This window comes from Rhopalosiphum padi, chromosome 2, assembly GCF_020882245.1.
Source record: "Rhopalosiphum padi isolate XX-2018 chromosome 2, ASM2088224v1, whole genome shotgun sequence".
NCBI lineage: Eukaryota > Metazoa > Arthropoda > Insecta > Hemiptera > Aphididae > Rhopalosiphum > Rhopalosiphum padi.
Window position 1 is genome coordinate 54113674 of NC_083598.1, and position 22248 is coordinate 54135921.

General features: G+C 24.1%; 1 protein-coding gene across 1 annotated transcript; it reads left to right on the plus strand.

Annotated features, from left to right (window-relative positions):
• Positions 1 to 893: 893 nt before the first annotated feature.
• On the plus strand, positions 894 to 21661 carry LOC132921930 (uncharacterized). The gene is made up of 12 exons (XM_060985183.1): positions 894 to 1114; positions 12458 to 12662; positions 13427 to 13538; positions 13600 to 13701; positions 13773 to 13889; positions 13957 to 14101; positions 15302 to 15421; positions 15491 to 15646; positions 15726 to 15931; positions 16010 to 16099; positions 16180 to 16399; positions 17655 to 21661. The coding sequence occupies exons 1-12, from the start codon at positions 1078 to 1080 to the stop codon at positions 17831 to 17833; spliced, it is 1689 nt and encodes a 562-aa protein (XP_060841166.1). The 5' UTR covers positions 894 to 1077; the 3' UTR covers positions 17834 to 21661.
• Positions 21662 to 22248: the final 587 nt, after the last annotated feature.

Sequence of the window (22248 nt, forward strand, 5' to 3'; positions counted from 1 at the left end):
AACAATTTATGGGTTATTAATCCATTTATTATGTCGGAAAAAAATATATTATAATGATATCTTCATCAAATGAAGAAAAATTAATCGAATTATATTTAGACAAAAGGCGTTGGAACAGATTTTCAATAGTAACAACAAAAACACGAGTCAATTTCGAATCAAAATTCAAATCGAGTATCGTGTATTAATCGAAGTAGCTTTGAATAAAATTCTACTATAGCCCACATATTATTATGTATTGTATTAGCCATAATAAATGCATAAAATAAATAAAATAAAAAATAATAATAAAATAAATATAACATTAATATGTTGCTATACACAGAGCAACAGTGTCGTTTTTATGGCGACTTTCGTCGGTGCGGGAAATGTGAGATGAAAATAATCTTAACCCCTCCAAACAAGATAAACCGTCGTACAAGCGCCATTTTTAATCGATACACACACATTTACATTCAATGTGTCCACCCACATATGTATATATGTATATATTTTATAAATCGATCAAAATGGTGTGCAGGTCATAACTCGCGACGCGATTTACAAACACATCACTACAGGACTACCCATTATGTAATAATAATTCGTTCACATTTTATACGCGATGTCTATCTACTTAATGTTATAATAATTCGTTTCTATTATTGGGGTGATTTTTAATATATACGCGCGCGCGTTAGGTATTATTCTTATGCAGCAGCAGCAACAGTGGCTAGCGGTTAGCGGCGCGGTGCGCGCGACGGCGAGAAGAAAAGTCGACGGATAAGGTGAGACAATTGATTAACGAATGTGGGCCATTGGTTTTGCCCGGATTTTTGGGCACCGGTTGCTGGGCAACATCTCACCTGTAATAGCCGTTGCCACGGCGACCAGGAGCCCCGGCGGGGCCATCTGTTGCACGCGGGCAGAGCTCGGGGTATATACCATGACCAAAGCCGCTGCAAAACATTGATGTAGACTATATCGGAGCACACTATTACTGCCTATTTATAGTAGCACTTATGTAATCGCCGGTGTCCCGTCATCGCCGTCGTCGCCGTCGTCGTCGTCGTCGTCGTCGTCGTCGTTGTTGTCATTATGCATCGGTCTTACAACGGTACACAGCACGGCCAAGGTAAGCCAAAATAGTCGTCGATCCCCCCCCCCCCCATTATCTCATCCGCAGTAAACAAGGGTTCGTCGGAATAATAATTTTGTATATTATACAACATAAATCATAACGTTTCGATAATATTTACCCTTTATTGTGTTAATAACGTATATAAGTGCGCACATAACGTAGGTATATTATATAGAGTATATTGTCGCCATATCTTCGAGTTACCGCCGACATTTGCTCTGTCGTCTATAATGTTATGAAGCGCTGAAAAATATTATGGTTTTTAATTTTTAATTTTTTCGTTGTTGTTACACTTCATCCATCCCATTGCCCGGCGTTAGGAGGTGATATATGAATCCAGGTCACCGGTGATCTAACTAGGAATTTGTTTCGTCTCACTCGTCTTTAGATGGTAAACATGTAAAATAAATCACGATTTAAAACTGTTCATACATACATAATATACATAAAGAAAAATCTCTTAAAAACCCCGTTTGAATGCCGTTTCGATTGTATATTACAATCCGTAATGTATATAATAGGTATATACGTAGAACGTAGGTAAAATGTATTAAACGTCTATGTAATATGATATGTAAGAATTATCTTTTTTTTTCATTTTAACTTTTACGGATCATTTTATGACCCACGAATATGAGAATAATTAACAATTATTGTTATTATCGTCTGCTATACGAATCAATTATTAGTCTATAGACGCTTTATTCCATGTACTATGTCTTGAGATGTAATACATTCGAACGGTACATTAATTATAGTACAAATTGAAATATTTTATCAAAAAGATATTTAACTACAAATAACCGCTTGTAACTGCATTTATACCATATCCACTCGACTCAGATAATATATATTACCTATATACATTTTAATCTAATAAATTACTCCTTATATAGTACAAACCGTTAACCAGATATAAATTATTAAAGGTATAACTTTGACATAAAACCTTTTTAAGTGCATTAAATAATATTTTAGAAAAACGAAAATAGAAATGCAAGTACAAACATTTCCTTTACATATTTAGAGTAGATTAATTTTTATTAGGTACCTAAGTATGTACATTTTTACTGACAAATAAATAATATAAATTCCCAAGTTCTTGGATAATTATATAAGAATATACCTGAATAACACAAATTTAACAAAATAATAAACAATAATATAAAATAAACTATTATGACATGCAACATTGATAATGTATAATAAATAAATTTAAAAATGTATATTTTTATATTTATCTGTATGACTATGTATGATATATATATTGCATAATATACATAATTATGAATATGGTAGTTTTTAATTAAATATAAAAATGTATATTAATAATTCATCGGAATTAAACACCTAGGTAACTGAAAAAATGTATAATGGTAATGCTTGAAAATCCCCTAATTTGTAAAAGCTTATCATCACATCGTTATAAGCTTGTTGAATAGTTAAATGATATCAAACTCCCCTGAATCAACGCATGTTTATATTATCATAAATCATAATAATTACTTGTATAATTGTATATTTTCACAAGAAGGTTATAAAACTGACATTATCCAGTTACAATAATCGCAATTTGATTTTTTTTTTTAATCGTCATATTGCTCATATGACATAACAGATATGATAATTGAAAAATAAAAATAAATTTATGAAAACCTTAATCGTTTAATAAACATTGTAATATTGACCGCTTGCGTGATTTATTACAAAAATGTATTTTACAAAATTGTATTAAAAAAAAACTTATTATCATGATAACAGATAAGTTACATAAATACTGTTGAATAAATTTTAGTATTGTTTCTAATATTGACTATGCACAATTTAAACTATAATGTAGAATAAATATCGCAAAAGTTTCTTCTAGTTTAATTTTCAAGTATAAGCCATAGGGTATATAATATTAATTTCCAAATATAATTTAAGTATTTAAAAAATTTGAGTAAATCCGCATCGTAAAACTAACTTGAAATTCTCACATAGTTATATTAAATTAACTACTTCTAATTATATGTAATTATGGAAAATTTCATCTGTATCCATAATTTAAAAATGTATTTAGTACTACAATTATATATTTTATTTTCAACTACTAAATAAAATTAATGGAAAATACACTACAACTGAGACCAAATATTATAATATACTCTTCTCACTTAAACCTCCTCAGCAAAAGATAATGCACATTTATGTTACCTAGAAAAGATAATTTAAAAGTGATTGTTTTAAAATTTGCTGTACCAATAAATTTTTTAATACTTTTTTATCCTTATTCTTTTTATTATATAGGTATACAAGTTTTCGAAATAAAAAATTGTAATTATTGTAAAAAAAAAATAAATAAATCAACAACTTTTCAACTCATACTTACATAAAATAAAATTTATAAACATTTTATATTTCTATAAAAGGTTATTACTTTCTAAATTATTATTAAATTTTTGTTTGTTTCGCAATTTTTACAATACTAATAAAATACTTTATAAAAAGATTAATTTTAAATCCAAAAGTTGGACTGCCTGCAAAATATCACACTTCACCCACTCAAAAATACTATTGTAAACAAGACTAACAATAAAAAAACAAACATTATTGCAAAACCAATATACATTCCACAAAAATATTGTGTTAAAAAACAAGATATAATATTTTAATGCAACAGTCAATTTCGAGTTCAAAAAATACAAAAATTCGATTATTTTTTTTTTACTAGCTATAAAAATATTTTCAAAACATTATCATAAACCACATAAAATACTAAAAAAAATACTCGTATTTTTTGTTTGTCTTAGTTATTAGAATACTTAACTTAGATAAATTTACCTAATAATAATGTATTAGATACTACTATTAGAATATCAACGGATATATTATTAAGTACCTATATTACATTTATATACTTATAGGTATAGTGGACAAAAAGTGCGTTTCTATATCAAAGTATTTTTTTATTTACCTATATGTATTCATAAACATAATATTATATTTATATACCATGTGCTAATCAACCATACAAATTTTCAAACATTTGTTTAAGTTAAAAACTTTTATTAGATAATACTTAACGGTTAACAAACACTTTTAATCTTTTGTTCAAACTTCCACTTTCAAGCTATATAGGTACGCTTATTATGATTAATTTATTAATCAATTTAATAAAATCAAACAGTGTGTAAATTTATTAAATTTATTTAAACAATAATAAGCCAACTTTTAAATTATAATATAAATATAGAGGTTTGGTTAGATTTTCTAGATAATTCTTTTATTTACTATATTTATATTTTATTTTACTATTTTAGTAAATAATACAAAGCAGAATGGGCTTATTGGATTTTTAAAAAATTTAACTGTACTTTTCATTACTTACGTATTGTTATTCATATTTGTCACACTTAAATAAAACAATTCAATTAAAATTATGAAATTATTACATTTAATTTTAATAATTTATTAATTAATTAATTTTAATTTATATAAACTAAATGGAAAAATATTTGTCCATTTTTTAATAAACAATAATGTTTATAATGTAATGCATATAATGTTTCAAAAAGTTTAGTAAACAATATATTATATTCTTTCAGTCCACGGATTTACCTAAAATAACAACAACTTTTTTTTATTTATATAATCTTCAGGAATTACAGCCATTGGATTTTAAATTGCAACCATCATTATCACTTAAAACGTAATTTAAAAATTATACTGATATATTTTTTAAGTGGGTACAATCAGTTCATAAAAATTGAATCAAAACAAAATCATATTGAAAAAAAAATAAGTACTTAATTTAAGATCAGTATTTTCTGTGTTCTAAGAATCTAAAAATCAATGTATTGAAGAATAAGATATATGTATACTGCAGTTGCATATATTACGTGTTTCAAGTGTAGGGTAATTACTAATTAGTTGCCTATAGTATATACTACTATTATACTAGTAATTACCCCCATCCGCTGTTGTATCAAAGTGCCTATGTGTAATGGGATACTTGATTCGTGCTCATCATATGTAAAACGCTTAAAACGACGCATATTGTAACATATTAACATAACATAGTAATTCGAAATAGCATTTTTCCTGCGTTACATTAGTTATAAATGACACTACGTTTAAGAGTTATTGTGAGTACGCATGATTTTGGCATAAACGTGTACATGTTATTATTCATATCCAATCGACTCTTCTGTATATAATATTCAAAAATCAAACTGTCTAAAATAGGGATCAATAGTAATACATTACATTACTCAAATCATAAAAAAATATATCAAAATACTATTTGTTTACTTAGTCTCTTGTTGCCTCCATTTTAATATTTATTTACGTATAATAGTATATTGTAATTGTATACATAATACATTATTTCGGAGAATACTTTCAGAGTATCTCCTCGCTAATAACTTTATAGCTTATTTTTAGTTTAATATTATATATTATGATATAAACGAGAAAAGGACTTATTAGATTTAACTTTAAAGATAACTATATAATTTAAAAATATGGTATCACTTCAAATAATTACAACAGCAAGTTTATAAGATAGCGTGCGTATTATCATTATTTATACTAACTGTATAGATTTAATCTATCCTTATCATCCATACTTAATGGTATTACGTAAAAACTCAAGTGACAATTTACATAATTATTATACCAGATTTATAACTATTATATAGTTACTAATAAAGTGTTTTGCGCAGTTTCTAATTTTTAATCAAAATAAATTCAATTCAAATCTACACAGATTAAATAACAAAATCATGTAACTGAAATATAGTAATTAAATTTAAATATCATATTATTGTGTAAATTGCATCTAATATAAAAGGGATTATGGAATTCTAAATATCTCATGATAAAACCTGTCGAAAAATTAAATGGATTACCAATAAAAAAAGGTTTATACCTATCCATACAATAATAATTATTAAACAAAAGAAAAATACTGATAAATACATAATGTTGTTATCTACTTGCTTTTTTAATTTTTTAATTAGGCAACTAACAATAGATAAAATAATAAAAAATGTATGAATACCTAATGGCTATAGTTATAATTTACTTTGAATAATATATGGATCAGAATTTTTTTATGTAGACTTATTTTATAATTAAGAATGAATGTTTTTTTTTTTTAGATTAAATTTAAATATAAATCAATTACTTTCTGAAATCGTCTTGAAAATTCTATTATTTTATTTTTTCTTAAATAATTCAAACCCACTACAAGCTTAGTAAAAACAAATTAAATATAGAACTAAGTCTCGCTAAATCATGAATAATGTAATAATTTACATAATTTATCATAATTTGTATATTTTCTGAACACCGAAGAACTCAAAGTTTGGTTCGGCAATTAATCTTAATGAGTAATTTCATTACACGTAACATGTTTATTAATAAATAATAATAAAATATATATAGGTAGACATATTAACGATAAATACATAATTTAAAAACATATTTTACACGCATTAATTATTATTATAACTAAAGTAAATATTTTTAATAAAATGAATAATATTTTATAGGTATTCCATAAAACGTATTTTGACTGATGATACAATTTTGAACCTTCGACGTTTGGAACACTACTTTTCTGTAAAAAAAAAGTTGAAAAATAAAATAATATACTATAAAATGAATAAACAAACCAATTTAATTAATGTTCGTTCCTGTTAAAAATTATATCAACTGTTATATAAATATAATAACTAATTGTTTAAAAAAATATCTTTAGTACTAAAACTGAATAATATCTAATAAATTTACCAAAAATCGGTATTTTAAATTTAATACTCTGCATAATAATATGCTAACGTACCTATAATGTTATTAATTTATTATGCATTTCAATATATTATACGACATAGCCCAACAAATTATGGATTCAAAAATAAATAGAATTATATAACTCATAAGTCATGATATCACTAACTACTAAAGTACCTAATGAAATAATAAAAAATCTCTCTATAGGTATATATTATATAAACAATATACACGATAATATATTTAATTGTCTACACTAATTACTGAAATTTCTACTATTTTGAAATTTTTTAACATAGTTTTATGTCAACTCAAAACAGCGTTTTTGAAAGGAAAAAATTATATGTTTTACAATTTTTATCATAATCATTCTTTTTATTTTTATTGATAATAGATATATTTTACTATCTTATATTCTAAATATTAAAAGTGTAAATAAACGGAGTAGTGGACCAACACTTTACTGGATGCCTGTTCAACTCCACTCATCTTAACTCTAAATACTTAGAATTAACTAATAATTAAAAAATTAAAATTAAACATAATAAAATAAAATTGTATACATCGAAATATTCAAAAAAATATTCTGCTGTAAAATATGAAATTAATAATGTATATTACCATCCAAAATAGTTAGAACTTAAAAATGTATAATTATAATGATTAAAAAAAATATTTTTTACAATAAAAAACTAGTATACCTATATTTATTATTTATACACATTACACACACTATACAAATTAACAAATTTCTAGTTAGCAAGTTAATTAAATAAATTAACGCATTGCAAGTTTAAAGAGTATTAATGTATTAGTATTTATTTATTGTTAATCTACTTAAGTTGTCCTGATATACAAGTTTCCAAATTAAATAGATATGTAGGTACTATATTTTATAAAAGTTTACATTGTAATATAGTGAGTGTACCAATATTTAAAAATTAAAATTATTTTTTTTTAATAATACAATATTTTATAGTGTAAAGATTGACTTTAAATTGCAACTATAATTATTATTTTATCTTATCGCATTCAAAGTAATAGAATTGGAATTAATATAGGTAAATATACACCTCTATAGAAGTCATTACTTTCTTTTAAACATTTCAATTTCAAGTTTTGACATTCCAATGTGACATACATTGCACGCATGCAATATCTATGTATAATTTCTCATTAAAAATATATTCTACGTAGCATTGTTTAAAAGTTTTTTTCGCCAAGTATTCTACGAAGAAAGCTGAAAAAATTCATCATCGTTAAATCAAATTTATTTTTACTCACAACACTTGTATTAAAATAAAACCTCATAAGTCATAAGTATTTTTATTCATCTTATTCAATAAATGAATTAACTACATACCTAGTATCTACCTTAATAGACAGTATAATATACATATATTATTATATTCAATTATTAATGATCCAATGACATTCGTAATTAAGCTCATATCAAATTACAAAAAGTCATGTTTAATATAATAATAATTATGATGTTTGAAATATTATCTATAGTGAACATTACAGAAGTTTTAATTCAATTAGATCCTGAAAACCTTGCTGCTCACTTATAAATAAAAAAATTGCATACATTTTTATTTTATTAAAATATATCAGATATAATCTAAATTTAAAGCAATAAACCTTCAAAATAATGTACAAAATTAAACTCTAATATCATAACATCCTATCAAAACTTTCTACGTTTACTGTTTAAGCCCTTTTCATTAACTAGATAAAATATATAATATTAATTGTTTTGTAAATAGTTTAACTTTTAATAGAATACTGTTTAAAATGAACATAAGTTTGTGGTTAAAATATTATTAATGATCCAAGAGTTATAGTATTATGTAATTAATTTTATAATTATATAATAATGTAATTTTATGATTTATGTAAAGACATATAAAATCACATTTTAAATATTATAAAAAAAATTACCGTTATTTTGTACTTAAAACAATAAAAATATTTCAAATATAATACAATTTTTTTAATTCGGTTATTAAATATCAATAATAATATATATTAATATTATTAATCAATAATTGTTTTTAATGATAAAATACTTATTTTGGAATTTATTTTTCTAATGCTTTTGTTTAATAGCTCACAAATCTTTCTCTATAAATAAACAATGATATAATACTTAAAAATGAAAAATAAATAAATAAATTTTCTCAGTGAGTCCATTGAGATAAATAATATATTATAAATTTAACCAGTTAAATTTATTTTAAATGCCGTGTTGAATAAATTATTAGAGTTGGTGCATGCTTATATGGAATCAATTTCCCTTTGTAAACCTAAAATTACTATAAATTTTTAAGATTATTTTTGAACAGAGGTATTGATTTAAATATTTTAAACTATTTATATTTTTATTTTTTTATATCCTTCCAAAAATAGATGTTTCTAGATTTATATATTCCTGATTTCATAAAAAGAGCATTCAAAAATTATTATACTCGTTGGAACTGATAAATGATAATATGATATTATGATATAAATTATGAAATTATTAAATATTTTACATAATAAACGTACAGCAATGTTATCTTTTATTGATCTATGTAAGGTATAGAAATATTCATAAAGTAATTAAGAGTATTTAAACTTTTTGAACACCTGGTATATTCCTTATATTTTATACCCCACTTACATATTATAAATTTATAAATTTTGGTACTAAAATATTTATATCTTTTACCTCAAAATCTCAAGTATACGTGCATTTTAAAATAATAATTACGAATCCATAAATTTAAAAAACGTACTGTAGTCTTTTTAATTAATTAATGATAAGTTAATAATAATAAATACAAAATACATAAGCATTATAAATTAAAATAATCTTGAGCTTATTAAGTTTATATATAGGAAATATTTTATATTTCTTTTATTCGTACAAACTCTACACATAAATAAAAATGTCAGAAAGTTAAAATGTTTAATTGGGTCAATTCTAAAATAAAAAAACTTCTCTCATAGTCAAAAAAATAGAAAAATCTTACTTTTTAAAATATTATAGAAAACTAAAAAATTAGATAAATATAAATTATAATTGTGTTCCAAAAACTAGTAACAAGTGTTTTTTCTGTCTGTGAACTTTACATAAATAAAAATAAATGTATCGTAACAACACAAATGTTTCGTAACAAAAAAAGTATCATAGAATTGATTACCCATTTATTACCAATGGGTAGCTATGATTAAAACCTATATTAACGATAGTTTTGGATAGTTTTAAATATTTTTATAGTAGTTACTTCCAAAAATAAGAAATAAATTTAAAATAAAATAATTAGAATAATACAAGCTTATTAAAAAAAAAAAATGTATAATTTTTACCACAACCGTGACTTTTAATTAATTATATTTTAATGAAAACCATTATAAATTAAATTACTTGATAACTTAATTCCAAATAAAATTCAATAAATATATTTTTTTGTTTAATGTCAGATTTTGATAGTTGGATGATGATTTACTTTACGTTTATATTTTTCGTATTTTATAATTCTAGAACTTATAAAATACTTACACAAATGCTGCCTAAGGCATTTCGGATTCAAGTTTTTAACAAATTTAACCTTTTGTGTTAGTTAGCTGCAAAATAGTAACATGAATCCAAATGGATAAGTAAAATGTTTGCATTTTATTTAATTTGTTAACAACTATATTGTTGGTTTATTTAATCAACTCAGAAAACGGAAAAAAAGGTTAAATTTAAAAAAAAAATCTCTTGTTCAAATAATCTAGGCCAACTTCTATGGCTCAAGAAAATTCGAATTACAAAAAACTTCCAGATAATAATTAATCATTACTCATATTAAATATTAATAATAATTAACCATTACTCATATTAAATATTAATAATAATTTTAATATTTTTTTCGCTTTCATATTTTTCAATTAAGAAATTATAGCATACTTTATATTTTTACATTTTCTGGAAAAAAACTAGTTCATTCTAAAAATGAGCTTTATCGAGCTTTGAAGCTTTATAGTAGATACTATATTTTATGTTCCAGGAACTTTTAAGTTTATAAATACATCTCCGTATAATGGATTTATAAAACTTTCAATTCTCGGTATCACCTACAAATAAAAAAAAAATAGGTACAGGAAATAAATGGTCTACATTGAAACTTTAAAAAAAACTTGTGATAGTATCACTAGAGTATACAATATTGTTTTTATTTATATAATTCAGTCACAAATTGCATAACAATAATCCAATTTAGCGTACATTTTACAGTCTTTATTCAATAATATAACTATGTCGTACGTTATTAAACGGTTGGTTTCATATTGTTTCAGACCTGTAGCTAATAATGTTCCATGCATTTTATTGTCATGTTTAAAAAGTTTGTAAATAGGATTTCTTGTAAACTTATATTAACTATAAATGGCATAGGTATATATTATGTAATATATACTATCAAAAATATATATGTGCATGTATTATGTATATATATACATTAATGTTAGTACAGCTTCCCTTTAAGAATAAGTTTGAAGAAAATGTTTTCCATTATAAATGTCAAATACTTGCACAGGATCGCTTACATAATTGTGTTCTACAGTTTTCATTTGCAAACCCGGTGAACCCAAATAATTATCCCATGTCAATCAAAAAAAGAACAATGCAAATACACGTGACAAAATAAATTCCTTTATGTAATCAGTACATACAATTAATTTATGCATTTTCGTATGGTTTCTCAATAAACATTTTATACTACAATACGGTTTGTTACAAATTATAATAACGTTACAGGTACCACTGTTTAATTATTATTATTTTTTTTTATGATTGATACTCTATTGTGATGTATACATTTTCAATAACTTGGTATAATATATTTTTTAATAATTCAACTAAATGTAAAAGAATTTAATTTTATATTTCTATTGCCAAATAATATTATTAAATGCGTAATAATTATAGAAAATTACTAAAAACTATTAATTAATAGCCTTTGTATCATAGCTATAACACAATTTTTAAATTATTTTGATACGAGAGTGTAATATTATACTTCATCCAAAAAATATTTTAAAAAAATCCTAAATCCTTTACTAGCAACATTTTAAAAAATATTAAAATTTGGAAACATGACATAAGTATTATTATAGATACGCTATAATATAATGAACAAAAGAAACCTCCTCTCAGCAACGTTTTTTTTAATCAAATCTAATAAAGTAATAAACTAATAACCATTTATCATTATTTTAAAGTTTATATAAATTATAAAATTATAATTTAATATTCAAATGCAATCTCTATCTTTATCAAGATGAACGAAAATATACTACACAAGTGCTCTACTCAAAGTTTATACTCAGTTCAATAAAAAAAAACTATTTTCATTGTTATTATATATTATAAATGACTATATACATTTCTATCTCAACATTGCTTATAGATATATTAAGTAAAGATACTTAAGTATAGTATCCTTACTAAACAAGCAGTTTTTCAGTGTCCTAATTTATATTTAATGCTAACAAGTACGTCATTAAAATTTTATTTTATTCTAATTTTAGACTGTAATAAGAATCTGGAAGACTGCAAAGATAAAATATGGAAAAAATGCAATTTTACCATTTCAACGGACCACTCACCACACCCTTCATGGGATAATGTGTGCGTTGAACAACTTGTATGGACATTCAACATACATGCATATGGATTTGCATGTCTTTTTTTCATTTTATCGTTTTATGCCGTTTTTTCAATCTTAAACATCAGGTAAGTCTAGGTATATTTTCTAGGTCTTTTACGTACCACAAAGTTGCATTTAGAAACTTTATTCTATGCTTAGCAATTCATCTAGTCATCTTATGTAACTTAGAAATTAAAGCTAAAAGTTTTAACAATAGATTTTAAACGCCTAAGAATACAAATAAAAAATCTTGATTTAGAAGTTGACTGAGGTAATCAGAAATTATATTACTGTTTGTTCTGAAACTATTGTTTGATGATTACCTAATAAGAATTTAAAATAGCTATTTCTTTGAAGTACCCACCAACGCTATCAATGTGTAGAGGAGCTATATATATAACTATTGGAGCACGTTTGTCGTTTACTATCTCAACAATTGTTTTCATAAACAAAAAAATGAAAAACGTCATATGTAAAAATTGTTATAGCTACCTCAATCCACTTATAAAACACTAAAAAAAAATATTGTTTTTGCTCTCCTGCAAAATGTAGAAAACGTGACTTACCCAGTGTAATACAAGTCGTTTAAACATTAGTTAACTTTATGAAGTTAATAAATAAGTATCCAAGTATACTATTAAATATAAAATTTTTAAATCCTCTTGAATCACAAACAATTTTTATACAATATGAGTAGGTATATCATGAGTGTATAGTTATATAATATTATTTGAATATTCAATAAAATATGTTCATGTAGTTACCATCTTACTTACTTAAAATTGTTTAAAAAAAAAAGTTGTTTTTAACTATATTATATATTAATATATTGCATTCGTTTTAATTTAAGATCACAAACTTCTAACAAAAAACCATACATGGCAGCAATCAATGCATTATTACTGGCTACAGGTATTTGTAGGGCGTTTGTGTTATTCGTCGACCCATATAATACAAGACGAGTAAGTCGATGTCAATTATTAACTGTGTGGAAATATACTTAATTCATTATCTATGTTTCAGAACATTTCATCCGTTGTCACACATTTGACATGGGATCTTGGTTTATGCAGCTTAGTGACAGCCCTGTCCTTATTACAATTGGCCTACTTACAGCTAACTCAAGTACGTTAAATTCAAAGGACATAAACTTTTACAGTCCAAATCAGATTTAAAAATTATGTTTTTATAAATAGTTGCAAGCGGGACCTTCAAATATGAGACGTAAATCAGTCGTAGTGACAGCTACTGTATTAATTGTTGGTGTTCTTGTTCCAGCAGATATAGTCGCATCTGTCGATTACAAACTATGGGTATTTTAATATCAACTAAAAAACAATTATTAATAAACAATAACATCAAAAATCACTGTAATAACAGGTCTTAGGTAATGCCGTGCGTATTCTTTTGCATATTTGGGGAATTTGGCTTTGCTGTTTCTTCCTTTACTTAGGCGTTAAAGTAATGACACTCGTTAAGCGCATGCCGAAGTCGGTCTTACAAAACTTTGATTCACGACACAAGGGTAAGTATGAGTCATACTGTGTGCCATGAATAAAATATAATTTATTAGACATTAGATAAACACTACTTTAATCGATTATTATTAGATTCTACGTAATACTTATTAGAATACTATATAATTATGTAGGTAGATACCTAATATTATTATTCCATAAATAGATTTATTTTTTATAAAAATATTAATATATTTTTAATCAATAAATTTTACTTTTTAAATTTTAATATTTTTTTAATAGTTTGATAAGACTTTAATTTTTTTCCCTTTTCGTAAAAACTAAAAAATGTTGTGTACATTTTTATATTTAAATACAATATGAATCTATTTAACCTCGTATTAAAATATCAAGTTATAATACCTAAAAATGTTACAAATTGTATTTATTATTGTAAGCACCAAAAATCTAAAAAGATCGTTATAAAATTAAAAAGGTTACGAAGACCTTTCATATTCATATTTAAAAAAAACTTGTAAAAAAAATGTTTATATTATTTGCCTACTATGAAACTTTATTCTAGCCACGGAATTCTAACTTAATTATTTTTTTTATAGGTAATAGAATGCTTTCCATACTCTAATAAGTACTTAATTACTTAAGCGTAACTTAGAAAATTTAAAATTACCTAAATATTAACTCAAAACAAACAACAATTAATTTAACTCCTGCAAACAATTTGTATAACACTTAATTGTAATATTCACTTAGTCATAAAAAATCTAAGAACTATCTTCAGTTATATAAAAAATAATAGCTTAAAAATTAAAATCTCAATAATAGAAACTATAAATTCGCAGACAACAAATAATATTCATATCAAATTGTCATTATTTCTGAAATTACGAACTTTCATTATTGTATTAGGATTTTGTGAATCGTGAAGTGAAATTAATCTTAAATTTATACCTGCATTTAATATTATCCCGCAGTCTTTAAAATAAATGTTTTAATAAATAAAAGAAGAGTAAAAAATCAATTTTATAGAATAATAAAAATATCAAAGAAAATAGTATTTTTTTAAATAAAATAATTAGGAAAAAATTAACTGTTAGGTACTACTATTAGTATTGCGTAATAAAATATAAATAAATTAAGACAATAATTATAACAATTAATTAATACAATAAATTGTTAAATTTATCATACATATTAAATAACATATATTATTACTTTGAATATTAATCTTATATTATTATTTTATATAGGTATAATGCAATTAGGAATATTAGCTCCGTATAATAACTTGGCTACTTCGATGGCAGCTGCATTGGTACCAGCACTATTAGTTCCACATCAATCAAAATCAGACTCCAAAGATAAACCAAGTAAATTTGATAAAAATAAAATTAGTCTTATTTAATAGTTTTACATTAATATAAACTTATGAAATTAAGCTGTCAAGATAACAGCGCCATCAGAAGTTGCTAATAGCTTTAATAGAATGAATCGACGAGCTAGTAGTTTTGTACAAAGACAGAAAAGATCTGGATCATTGTTAAGCCCGACTACACCTTCGAGAAGATCGAGTGAAGTTCAAAGTATCATTCAAAGTAAACGACTGCCTAATAAATTATAATTTATATATAAAAACTATAATTTATTTAACAAACAAAAATATGTTCATTGCAGAACGACTGAGTTGTGTGGAAGGAAGTAAGCAATTTCTGGTATTAAGTCCTAGTAACAATGCTAGCGACAGTGCAGAACCAGAAGAAAGTTCATGGCGTAAGAGTTTCGCCAAATCAATATCATGGCAATTCCCAAAAACTGGAGAATCAGGCATTACAAATGATACTTCACCAACAACATCGTCATCGTTACTCACGCCATTACAAGTAAAATTCACAAGCAACACAAAATTACAAGTTAACTATATAACTTGCATATGATTACAATATATTAATTATTTTCAGCCACAAAGAAGTTTTAGACTTAAGTCTACCGGCCAAGCAGATCAGGAAACCAGGCCTACAACCAGACATTCGAGCAGTTTTTCAGATTTAGTCAGTATTTAATTATACGAGTAAAATGTAAACTTTACACTAACTGACATTTAAATATAACATTGGTTATTTTATTTTAGAGTTCTGAAATGACCTTAAGTACGATATTAAATCATATAGCATTTGTAAATCGAGGAAATGGAACAGGAGATGCTAAAATGGATAACGTTCGAAGACGTACTTCTAAAGTCGCTGTAACTAAATCAGAAATCGTCTTAGTGATAAAAACTGTACATGTCTGTGCAGGGCTAGCGATGTTATTATGTTTTTTTAACTTTGCTACGGATATTAATTTGATTGGTGAGTATTAATAAATAACATACTAACCTAAACTATATATTTAAAACAATTTTCAACTCCTACTTTAAGTGACAATTTTTTCTATCTTAAAAGATAAACAAATAAAAATGTAAAGATAAATATTATAATAATAGGATTTAAATATAGGCGCACCTATAGATAAAAAAATATACTAAAAATTGAATACAATAAATTAACCATATTTTTTCTACTTTGTTATTCCACTAAATATATAAAAATATGCATTATAAATTATACATTAAATATGTATTAGAGTAAAGGGCTTCTAGTATTTATTTATATTTTGAGAATATCTCTAGTAATTGTTTAAATACATTAAAAAATGGGGATGATGTGTTCATTTTACTGTAAAATATTTTTTAACATAAATAGGTGGATACCTACTTTATTGTTCTAATTTTTAATTCATCAAAACCTATTGAATGAGAAATTACATTTTATTTAACGAATTATAATACTTATTATTACTAATTAAACTACATAAACGATATGACATTTAATTGAATTGTGATTTTAAAAAATAATTTAATATACATTTAATTAATTACAATAATTTTAATAAGAATAAATTATTTGTATTCAAAAATATATAAATTACCAGCATATTGACATATTTTTATATTTTAATTATTTGTTGATTGAATGATCATTGATTGGGAGTCAAAAACTTTGAATGTTTTTTTCTTAGGGGGGGGGGGTCCCGAGGAAAGTGAGTTTTTATCATTTCAAGACGCAATTTTTTTTAATTATAATAGGTAGTCTGCTGTATTTAATTTTTCCACTTTTAACTTCGGATTTTACTGTTTTTTAAGCAGGTTTAATATCACAATAAAAAATAATATAGGTATACACTATAACCTAACCCATAGATGCAACTAGAGCTCTATTTCTGGGTAGGCTAAATTGATGATGCAACTCGTGGGGGCTTTGCCCTTACACCACTAGATTGATAACATATAAAACTGGGTGGGCTAAGCCTACCCAAGACACCCCCCTAGTTGCACCTATGACCTAACCTACACATCTATTCAAATCAACATATGTATATATTAATTCATATAATATTATTAAGTTATTTTTTTAAAGATTGATAAATACATTTAGGTAGGTAGGTACCTAAATTGTATTTTATTGACTTATATCAGATACAACATAAATAATTATCATTAATCAGTTTTGCATTTTAGATTTAATATCAAAATATAATTTGTTTAACAACATTATTATTTTTAAGGAGTTTACTCATATGATAAACCGTGGTGCTGGCTTATATTGCAAAGTGTGGTTCGAATTTTGGAATTGTCATTAGCCTGCATGTTAGCAAACCTGACGAAACAACCAGTGAACGTTATACACCACACTCAATACACGCATCCATTGAGAGCAAAACTTCGAGGGTCATTTTTCATTTAGGCCCTGAAAATCAAAAATTAAAAGGGTTAATTTTATGACTTAAAAAATAATACAATCACTGAGTTAATCTTAAGTCTGACGGGAGTACTACGCAAATGAGATCGGGACCATTATTTCAAACGTGCAATAACAGATTTTACAATAACAGAGTTTATATTAATAGGTACATAATATAAATTTTATATAACATTTATGACTCAATTACATGAGATTATATTATTTTCTATTATTATTCACTTGAATGATTTTAACATTATTTGCGTAGTATTCCTTAAGAAATATGCAATCGTTCTTATTTTTAAATGTTTTCCTTATATCTCACCTTACACATATTATATAGGTATCTACCACCTATACACACAAATATCTTTATAAATATTAAATATATAATAAATATATATATATATATAATATTATATATATTATATATTTTACTAGCAGTTTAGGTATATTTTTAGAAATTCGAGTATCATCACTCAACAGGTTAACTACTTTATTTTACACTATTATTAAGTATAAGCGAATGCATTCGGGAAAAAAATCTGAGTTACCAAAAATATTTTATGTTACCTATTATAAATGTATGTTACCTATACCTATGTAATATGAATGTTATAAAGCGCGTGCGTGTGTGGTAGGTAGGCGATTAGGATCCATTGAGCATACTATTTTGTTGTATACGGTGGCACATTTAAGATTGAATTAATTGAATTATAGTCCGTAAAAACATAAGAAAGGCCGTTAAATCTTAAATTATTTTCTGGATGAATGGAGAAAGAGTTCATTAAGGTACATACAATTGAAAGTAGCATTAACTGTTTATCACAAACATTTTAGAATTGTCAATACATAACTATAATTATATGACATAAAAAATACGAAATATAAATAATTGTTAAAAAAAAAAAGGCAAAGAGAACACACCTGAACGCCATCTCGTCCCCGATAATAAATAAGTAATAACCCACTCTTCAAAACCACCACTGCGTTAAAGTAAATTTGCTTAATGAATTATTTTTATTATTCTTTATACAAAATAAACTATAAAAATAGATTGGGTATTAGTAAAGTACGTATATTTATTAATATAAATTATAATAATTCTTTTAAAAATAATTTATTGTTTTTATTTTTATTTTTGCCTAAAAAGGTAAACAATATTATAATATACTTATTACTTATATATAGGTATTAGGTTCATTATCCTACGCGTAGTAGAATAATAAATTATAATATCAAATATTTTAAAAATGTCAATTATAATTTTTAGATAGGTAGTTGTTACCTATTATATAATATAGATTATGAGTATAGATGCTTCTGTGCATTTTAAGATCATGATAAATAATTAGGTATTAACATTTTAAAGACAGATAAATAGGTATATCAGTAAATTTAGTAAGGCTGTACTTAATTGTAACTAAAAATTAGGTGTTATATCTATATACGTTACCTTTGCACATCATGCGATAATGATATTTAAATGATATTCAAAAAAACATAAAAATATAGGCAATCTATAACACCTATAAATAACCTAGGTATAATAATCTTTATATTTTATATAGACAAAAAAAAATGAACGAAAAATCGCCTAAATATAAATTTAAATAAAGGAATAAAGTATTTCTGATAACAAAGTGGCATACACAAACATTTATGATTTAAACTTTAAAGGATACCCGATACTTTAAAAAATAATATATGTTTTATAAAAACATTTTCACTTTTTTATATGGTGAAAAATAAGCCAAGGTGGGTTTGAACAAACCCCCACCATACGTGTATATGCCACTTAAATATCATTTATAGTATACCTAAGTATCTATATAAAATATACAAAAGGTTATTCACCAATCATGACCACCCCTATTTTTTCCCCATTAATAATGAATTTATTCAAATTCTGATTTTTAGAATTTAGAAGTATACCAACTTAAAAACCATATTTTAAAATACTCTTCATATCATTTAAGTAATATTCTGTAATGAAAAAACTTATTAAGATAATAATTTATATAAATCTAAATCAAAATAGAAAGAGTTCTAATTTATTACATGTATATATTAATGAAAATAGTCCTTACTAAATAAGAATAACATTCTTACAAAAATAATATATATTAGAGTTGGTACTTAATAATTAATCTAGAACTTAATTAGGTACTATGTAATTTATAAAAATAAATGTCAGTAGATTAATATGAAATACTATAATTTTAAAATCATTATAACCCTGATAATCCTTAATTGGATAACACAAGGTTAAAGTTATAATTTTAATTGTTATAGATACCTGATACCTACATAAACATTTTTTGAAACTATATATTTAACAATTTACAGAAAAAAGGTGATTCTCATTTAAAAAATCAAATATTTTAAAACATAGTTTTTAAGTACAGCCATTTAGTCATATAGATACTTAAAAATTCCAAAAATCAGAATTTAATTAATAAATTATCAAAAGAACAAATTGGGTAAGCATGCTCGGTACTTAGATTACATATACAAATATATGTGATGTATAAATAAATTATACATGCAAAGTTATACCTATTAAGCTTAAGTGTAGGTCAATGTTTTCATTTTAAGAGGACATGATGACTGCATGTATAATTGTATCTTCATCTTACAATTATATAACTCAGAAACTTTGCATTCAACAGAATACATTTATGAGTCAGTGGCGGATTCAAAGGGGCCAAAGGACCCCCCCCCCCCCCCATTGGCATAAGTTAAATACACATTTAAATTTATTGTCTATTTGTATGTATTTGTTAATTACTAAAAAAATTAATACTTGCGTTTTGGACTATGCCCCCCCCCCTAAAAAAATTAAATCCTGGATCCACCACTGTTATAAGTTGCGTTGTAAGTTTTACTATTGACCTAGCCACCTAGGTAATGTAAATATTGACATATTATCAAATCAAATAGTAAGAACATTATCTGTGTTCTCAAGTTAGTTATTTTTAATATTTCAATATTTTTATTTTAAATCAAGTTATAAGTACTTGACACCTGAGTAAAATTATATTTAATTTAAAAATACTCATAACTTGCTATAAAATTTATATAACGAAAAAACTATTTAAAGGACAGAGATAATATTCTTTACTTTTCTTAATATTTTACATTTAATAATATTAAAACTAACAACATAAAATGAGTTTTTCTGAATGCAAATTTACTAAGTTGTAAATTTTTAAAATACAGCATCATTCCCTCTAAATAACTGAACTGCAATAATTATATCAATATTTTTAACTATTAAATATTATTTTTCGTAAGTGTTGTATTTGTGGTATTTATTAGGTTTATAATTAATTATAGAGTTTAGTATATTTTGTCATTTATTAATTATACAGTATATATTATAAATAATATATAAATCAATAAAAAGTTAGTCTTTATTTTAAATCATTTAGTTTATACGAGATACAAATTATTGTTACTCTTGGTTAGAGGAAATCACTAATTTACGTATTATAAAACAATTTATTTATTGTTTATTAATTAGTATTAACTATTAAGTATCAAATTATTCAGCGAAAATTAATAATAACAATAGTCTAAACCAATATTGAGGTTGTATACTACCTATTACCTACTAATTTAAAAGGTTTCAATTATATTATTATAGATACCATTTGGTTTATTAAACAAAATCATACTCCTATAATTTAAATTTAAACCCTTCACTTACCTATTTTAACACTAAAATTAATAATCTTGTATACTTACTAAACAATAATCAAAACTATAATTTGTAATTAATCACTATTATTTTTTTTATTTTACTATTTAAATATTTTTACTCTATGAATTATTCAAAGTTTCTAAAGAAATTTTTAACACCACAGTTATAATATTATATTGTGTATAGTATAAGGGTAAAAATAATTTAACAACAATTTTAATTGTTTATTTTTTATTACATTACATTGTAAAATGTATAAATATAAAAATTCTTATAGTTAATAATGTTCATTCATAATATCCTTTTGTTATGATGTATTAAAATAAGATAACTATTAAGCATATTATAGTATTATATTGTATAACCAATAAATATTTTATTAAGATTATACTATGCAATATAATGATCAATATGGACATAGAAGTAGAACTAATACCTTCTATTCATTGACAAAATTTAAAAAAATATATGTACTTAGTTCTTTATCAATAAAAAAAAATACATAAATTTACTTATGTAGTATGTATATATCTGTTATTTGTATGTAGTATTAATTACTCAAACCCTCGACCATTGATTATAGAATAGTTATTAGTATAAACAATACCTACATTAGCAAATTGGTTACACCTGTACCTTGTTATAGCTGTTACAGTGTGGCTAGGTAGGTCAAGTGGGATGTAATAAAATATACACATGTATATTAAGTATT

What these genes read in the sequence shown, in the direction of transcription:
- LOC132921930 (XM_060985183.1), top strand. Translation starts at nt 1,078, where the DNA reads ATGCATCGGTCTTACAACGGTACACAGCACGGCCAAG. An exon ending in CTTTGATTCACGACACAAGG is followed by an intron (nt 14,102 to 15,301) that starts GTAAGTATGAGT and finishes TATTTTATATAG; the next exon opens with GTATAATGCAATTAGGAATA. An exon ending in TACGGATATTAATTTGATTG is followed by an intron (nt 16,400 to 17,654) that starts GTGAGTATTAAT and finishes ATTATTTTTAAG; the next exon opens with GAGTTTACTCATATGATAAA.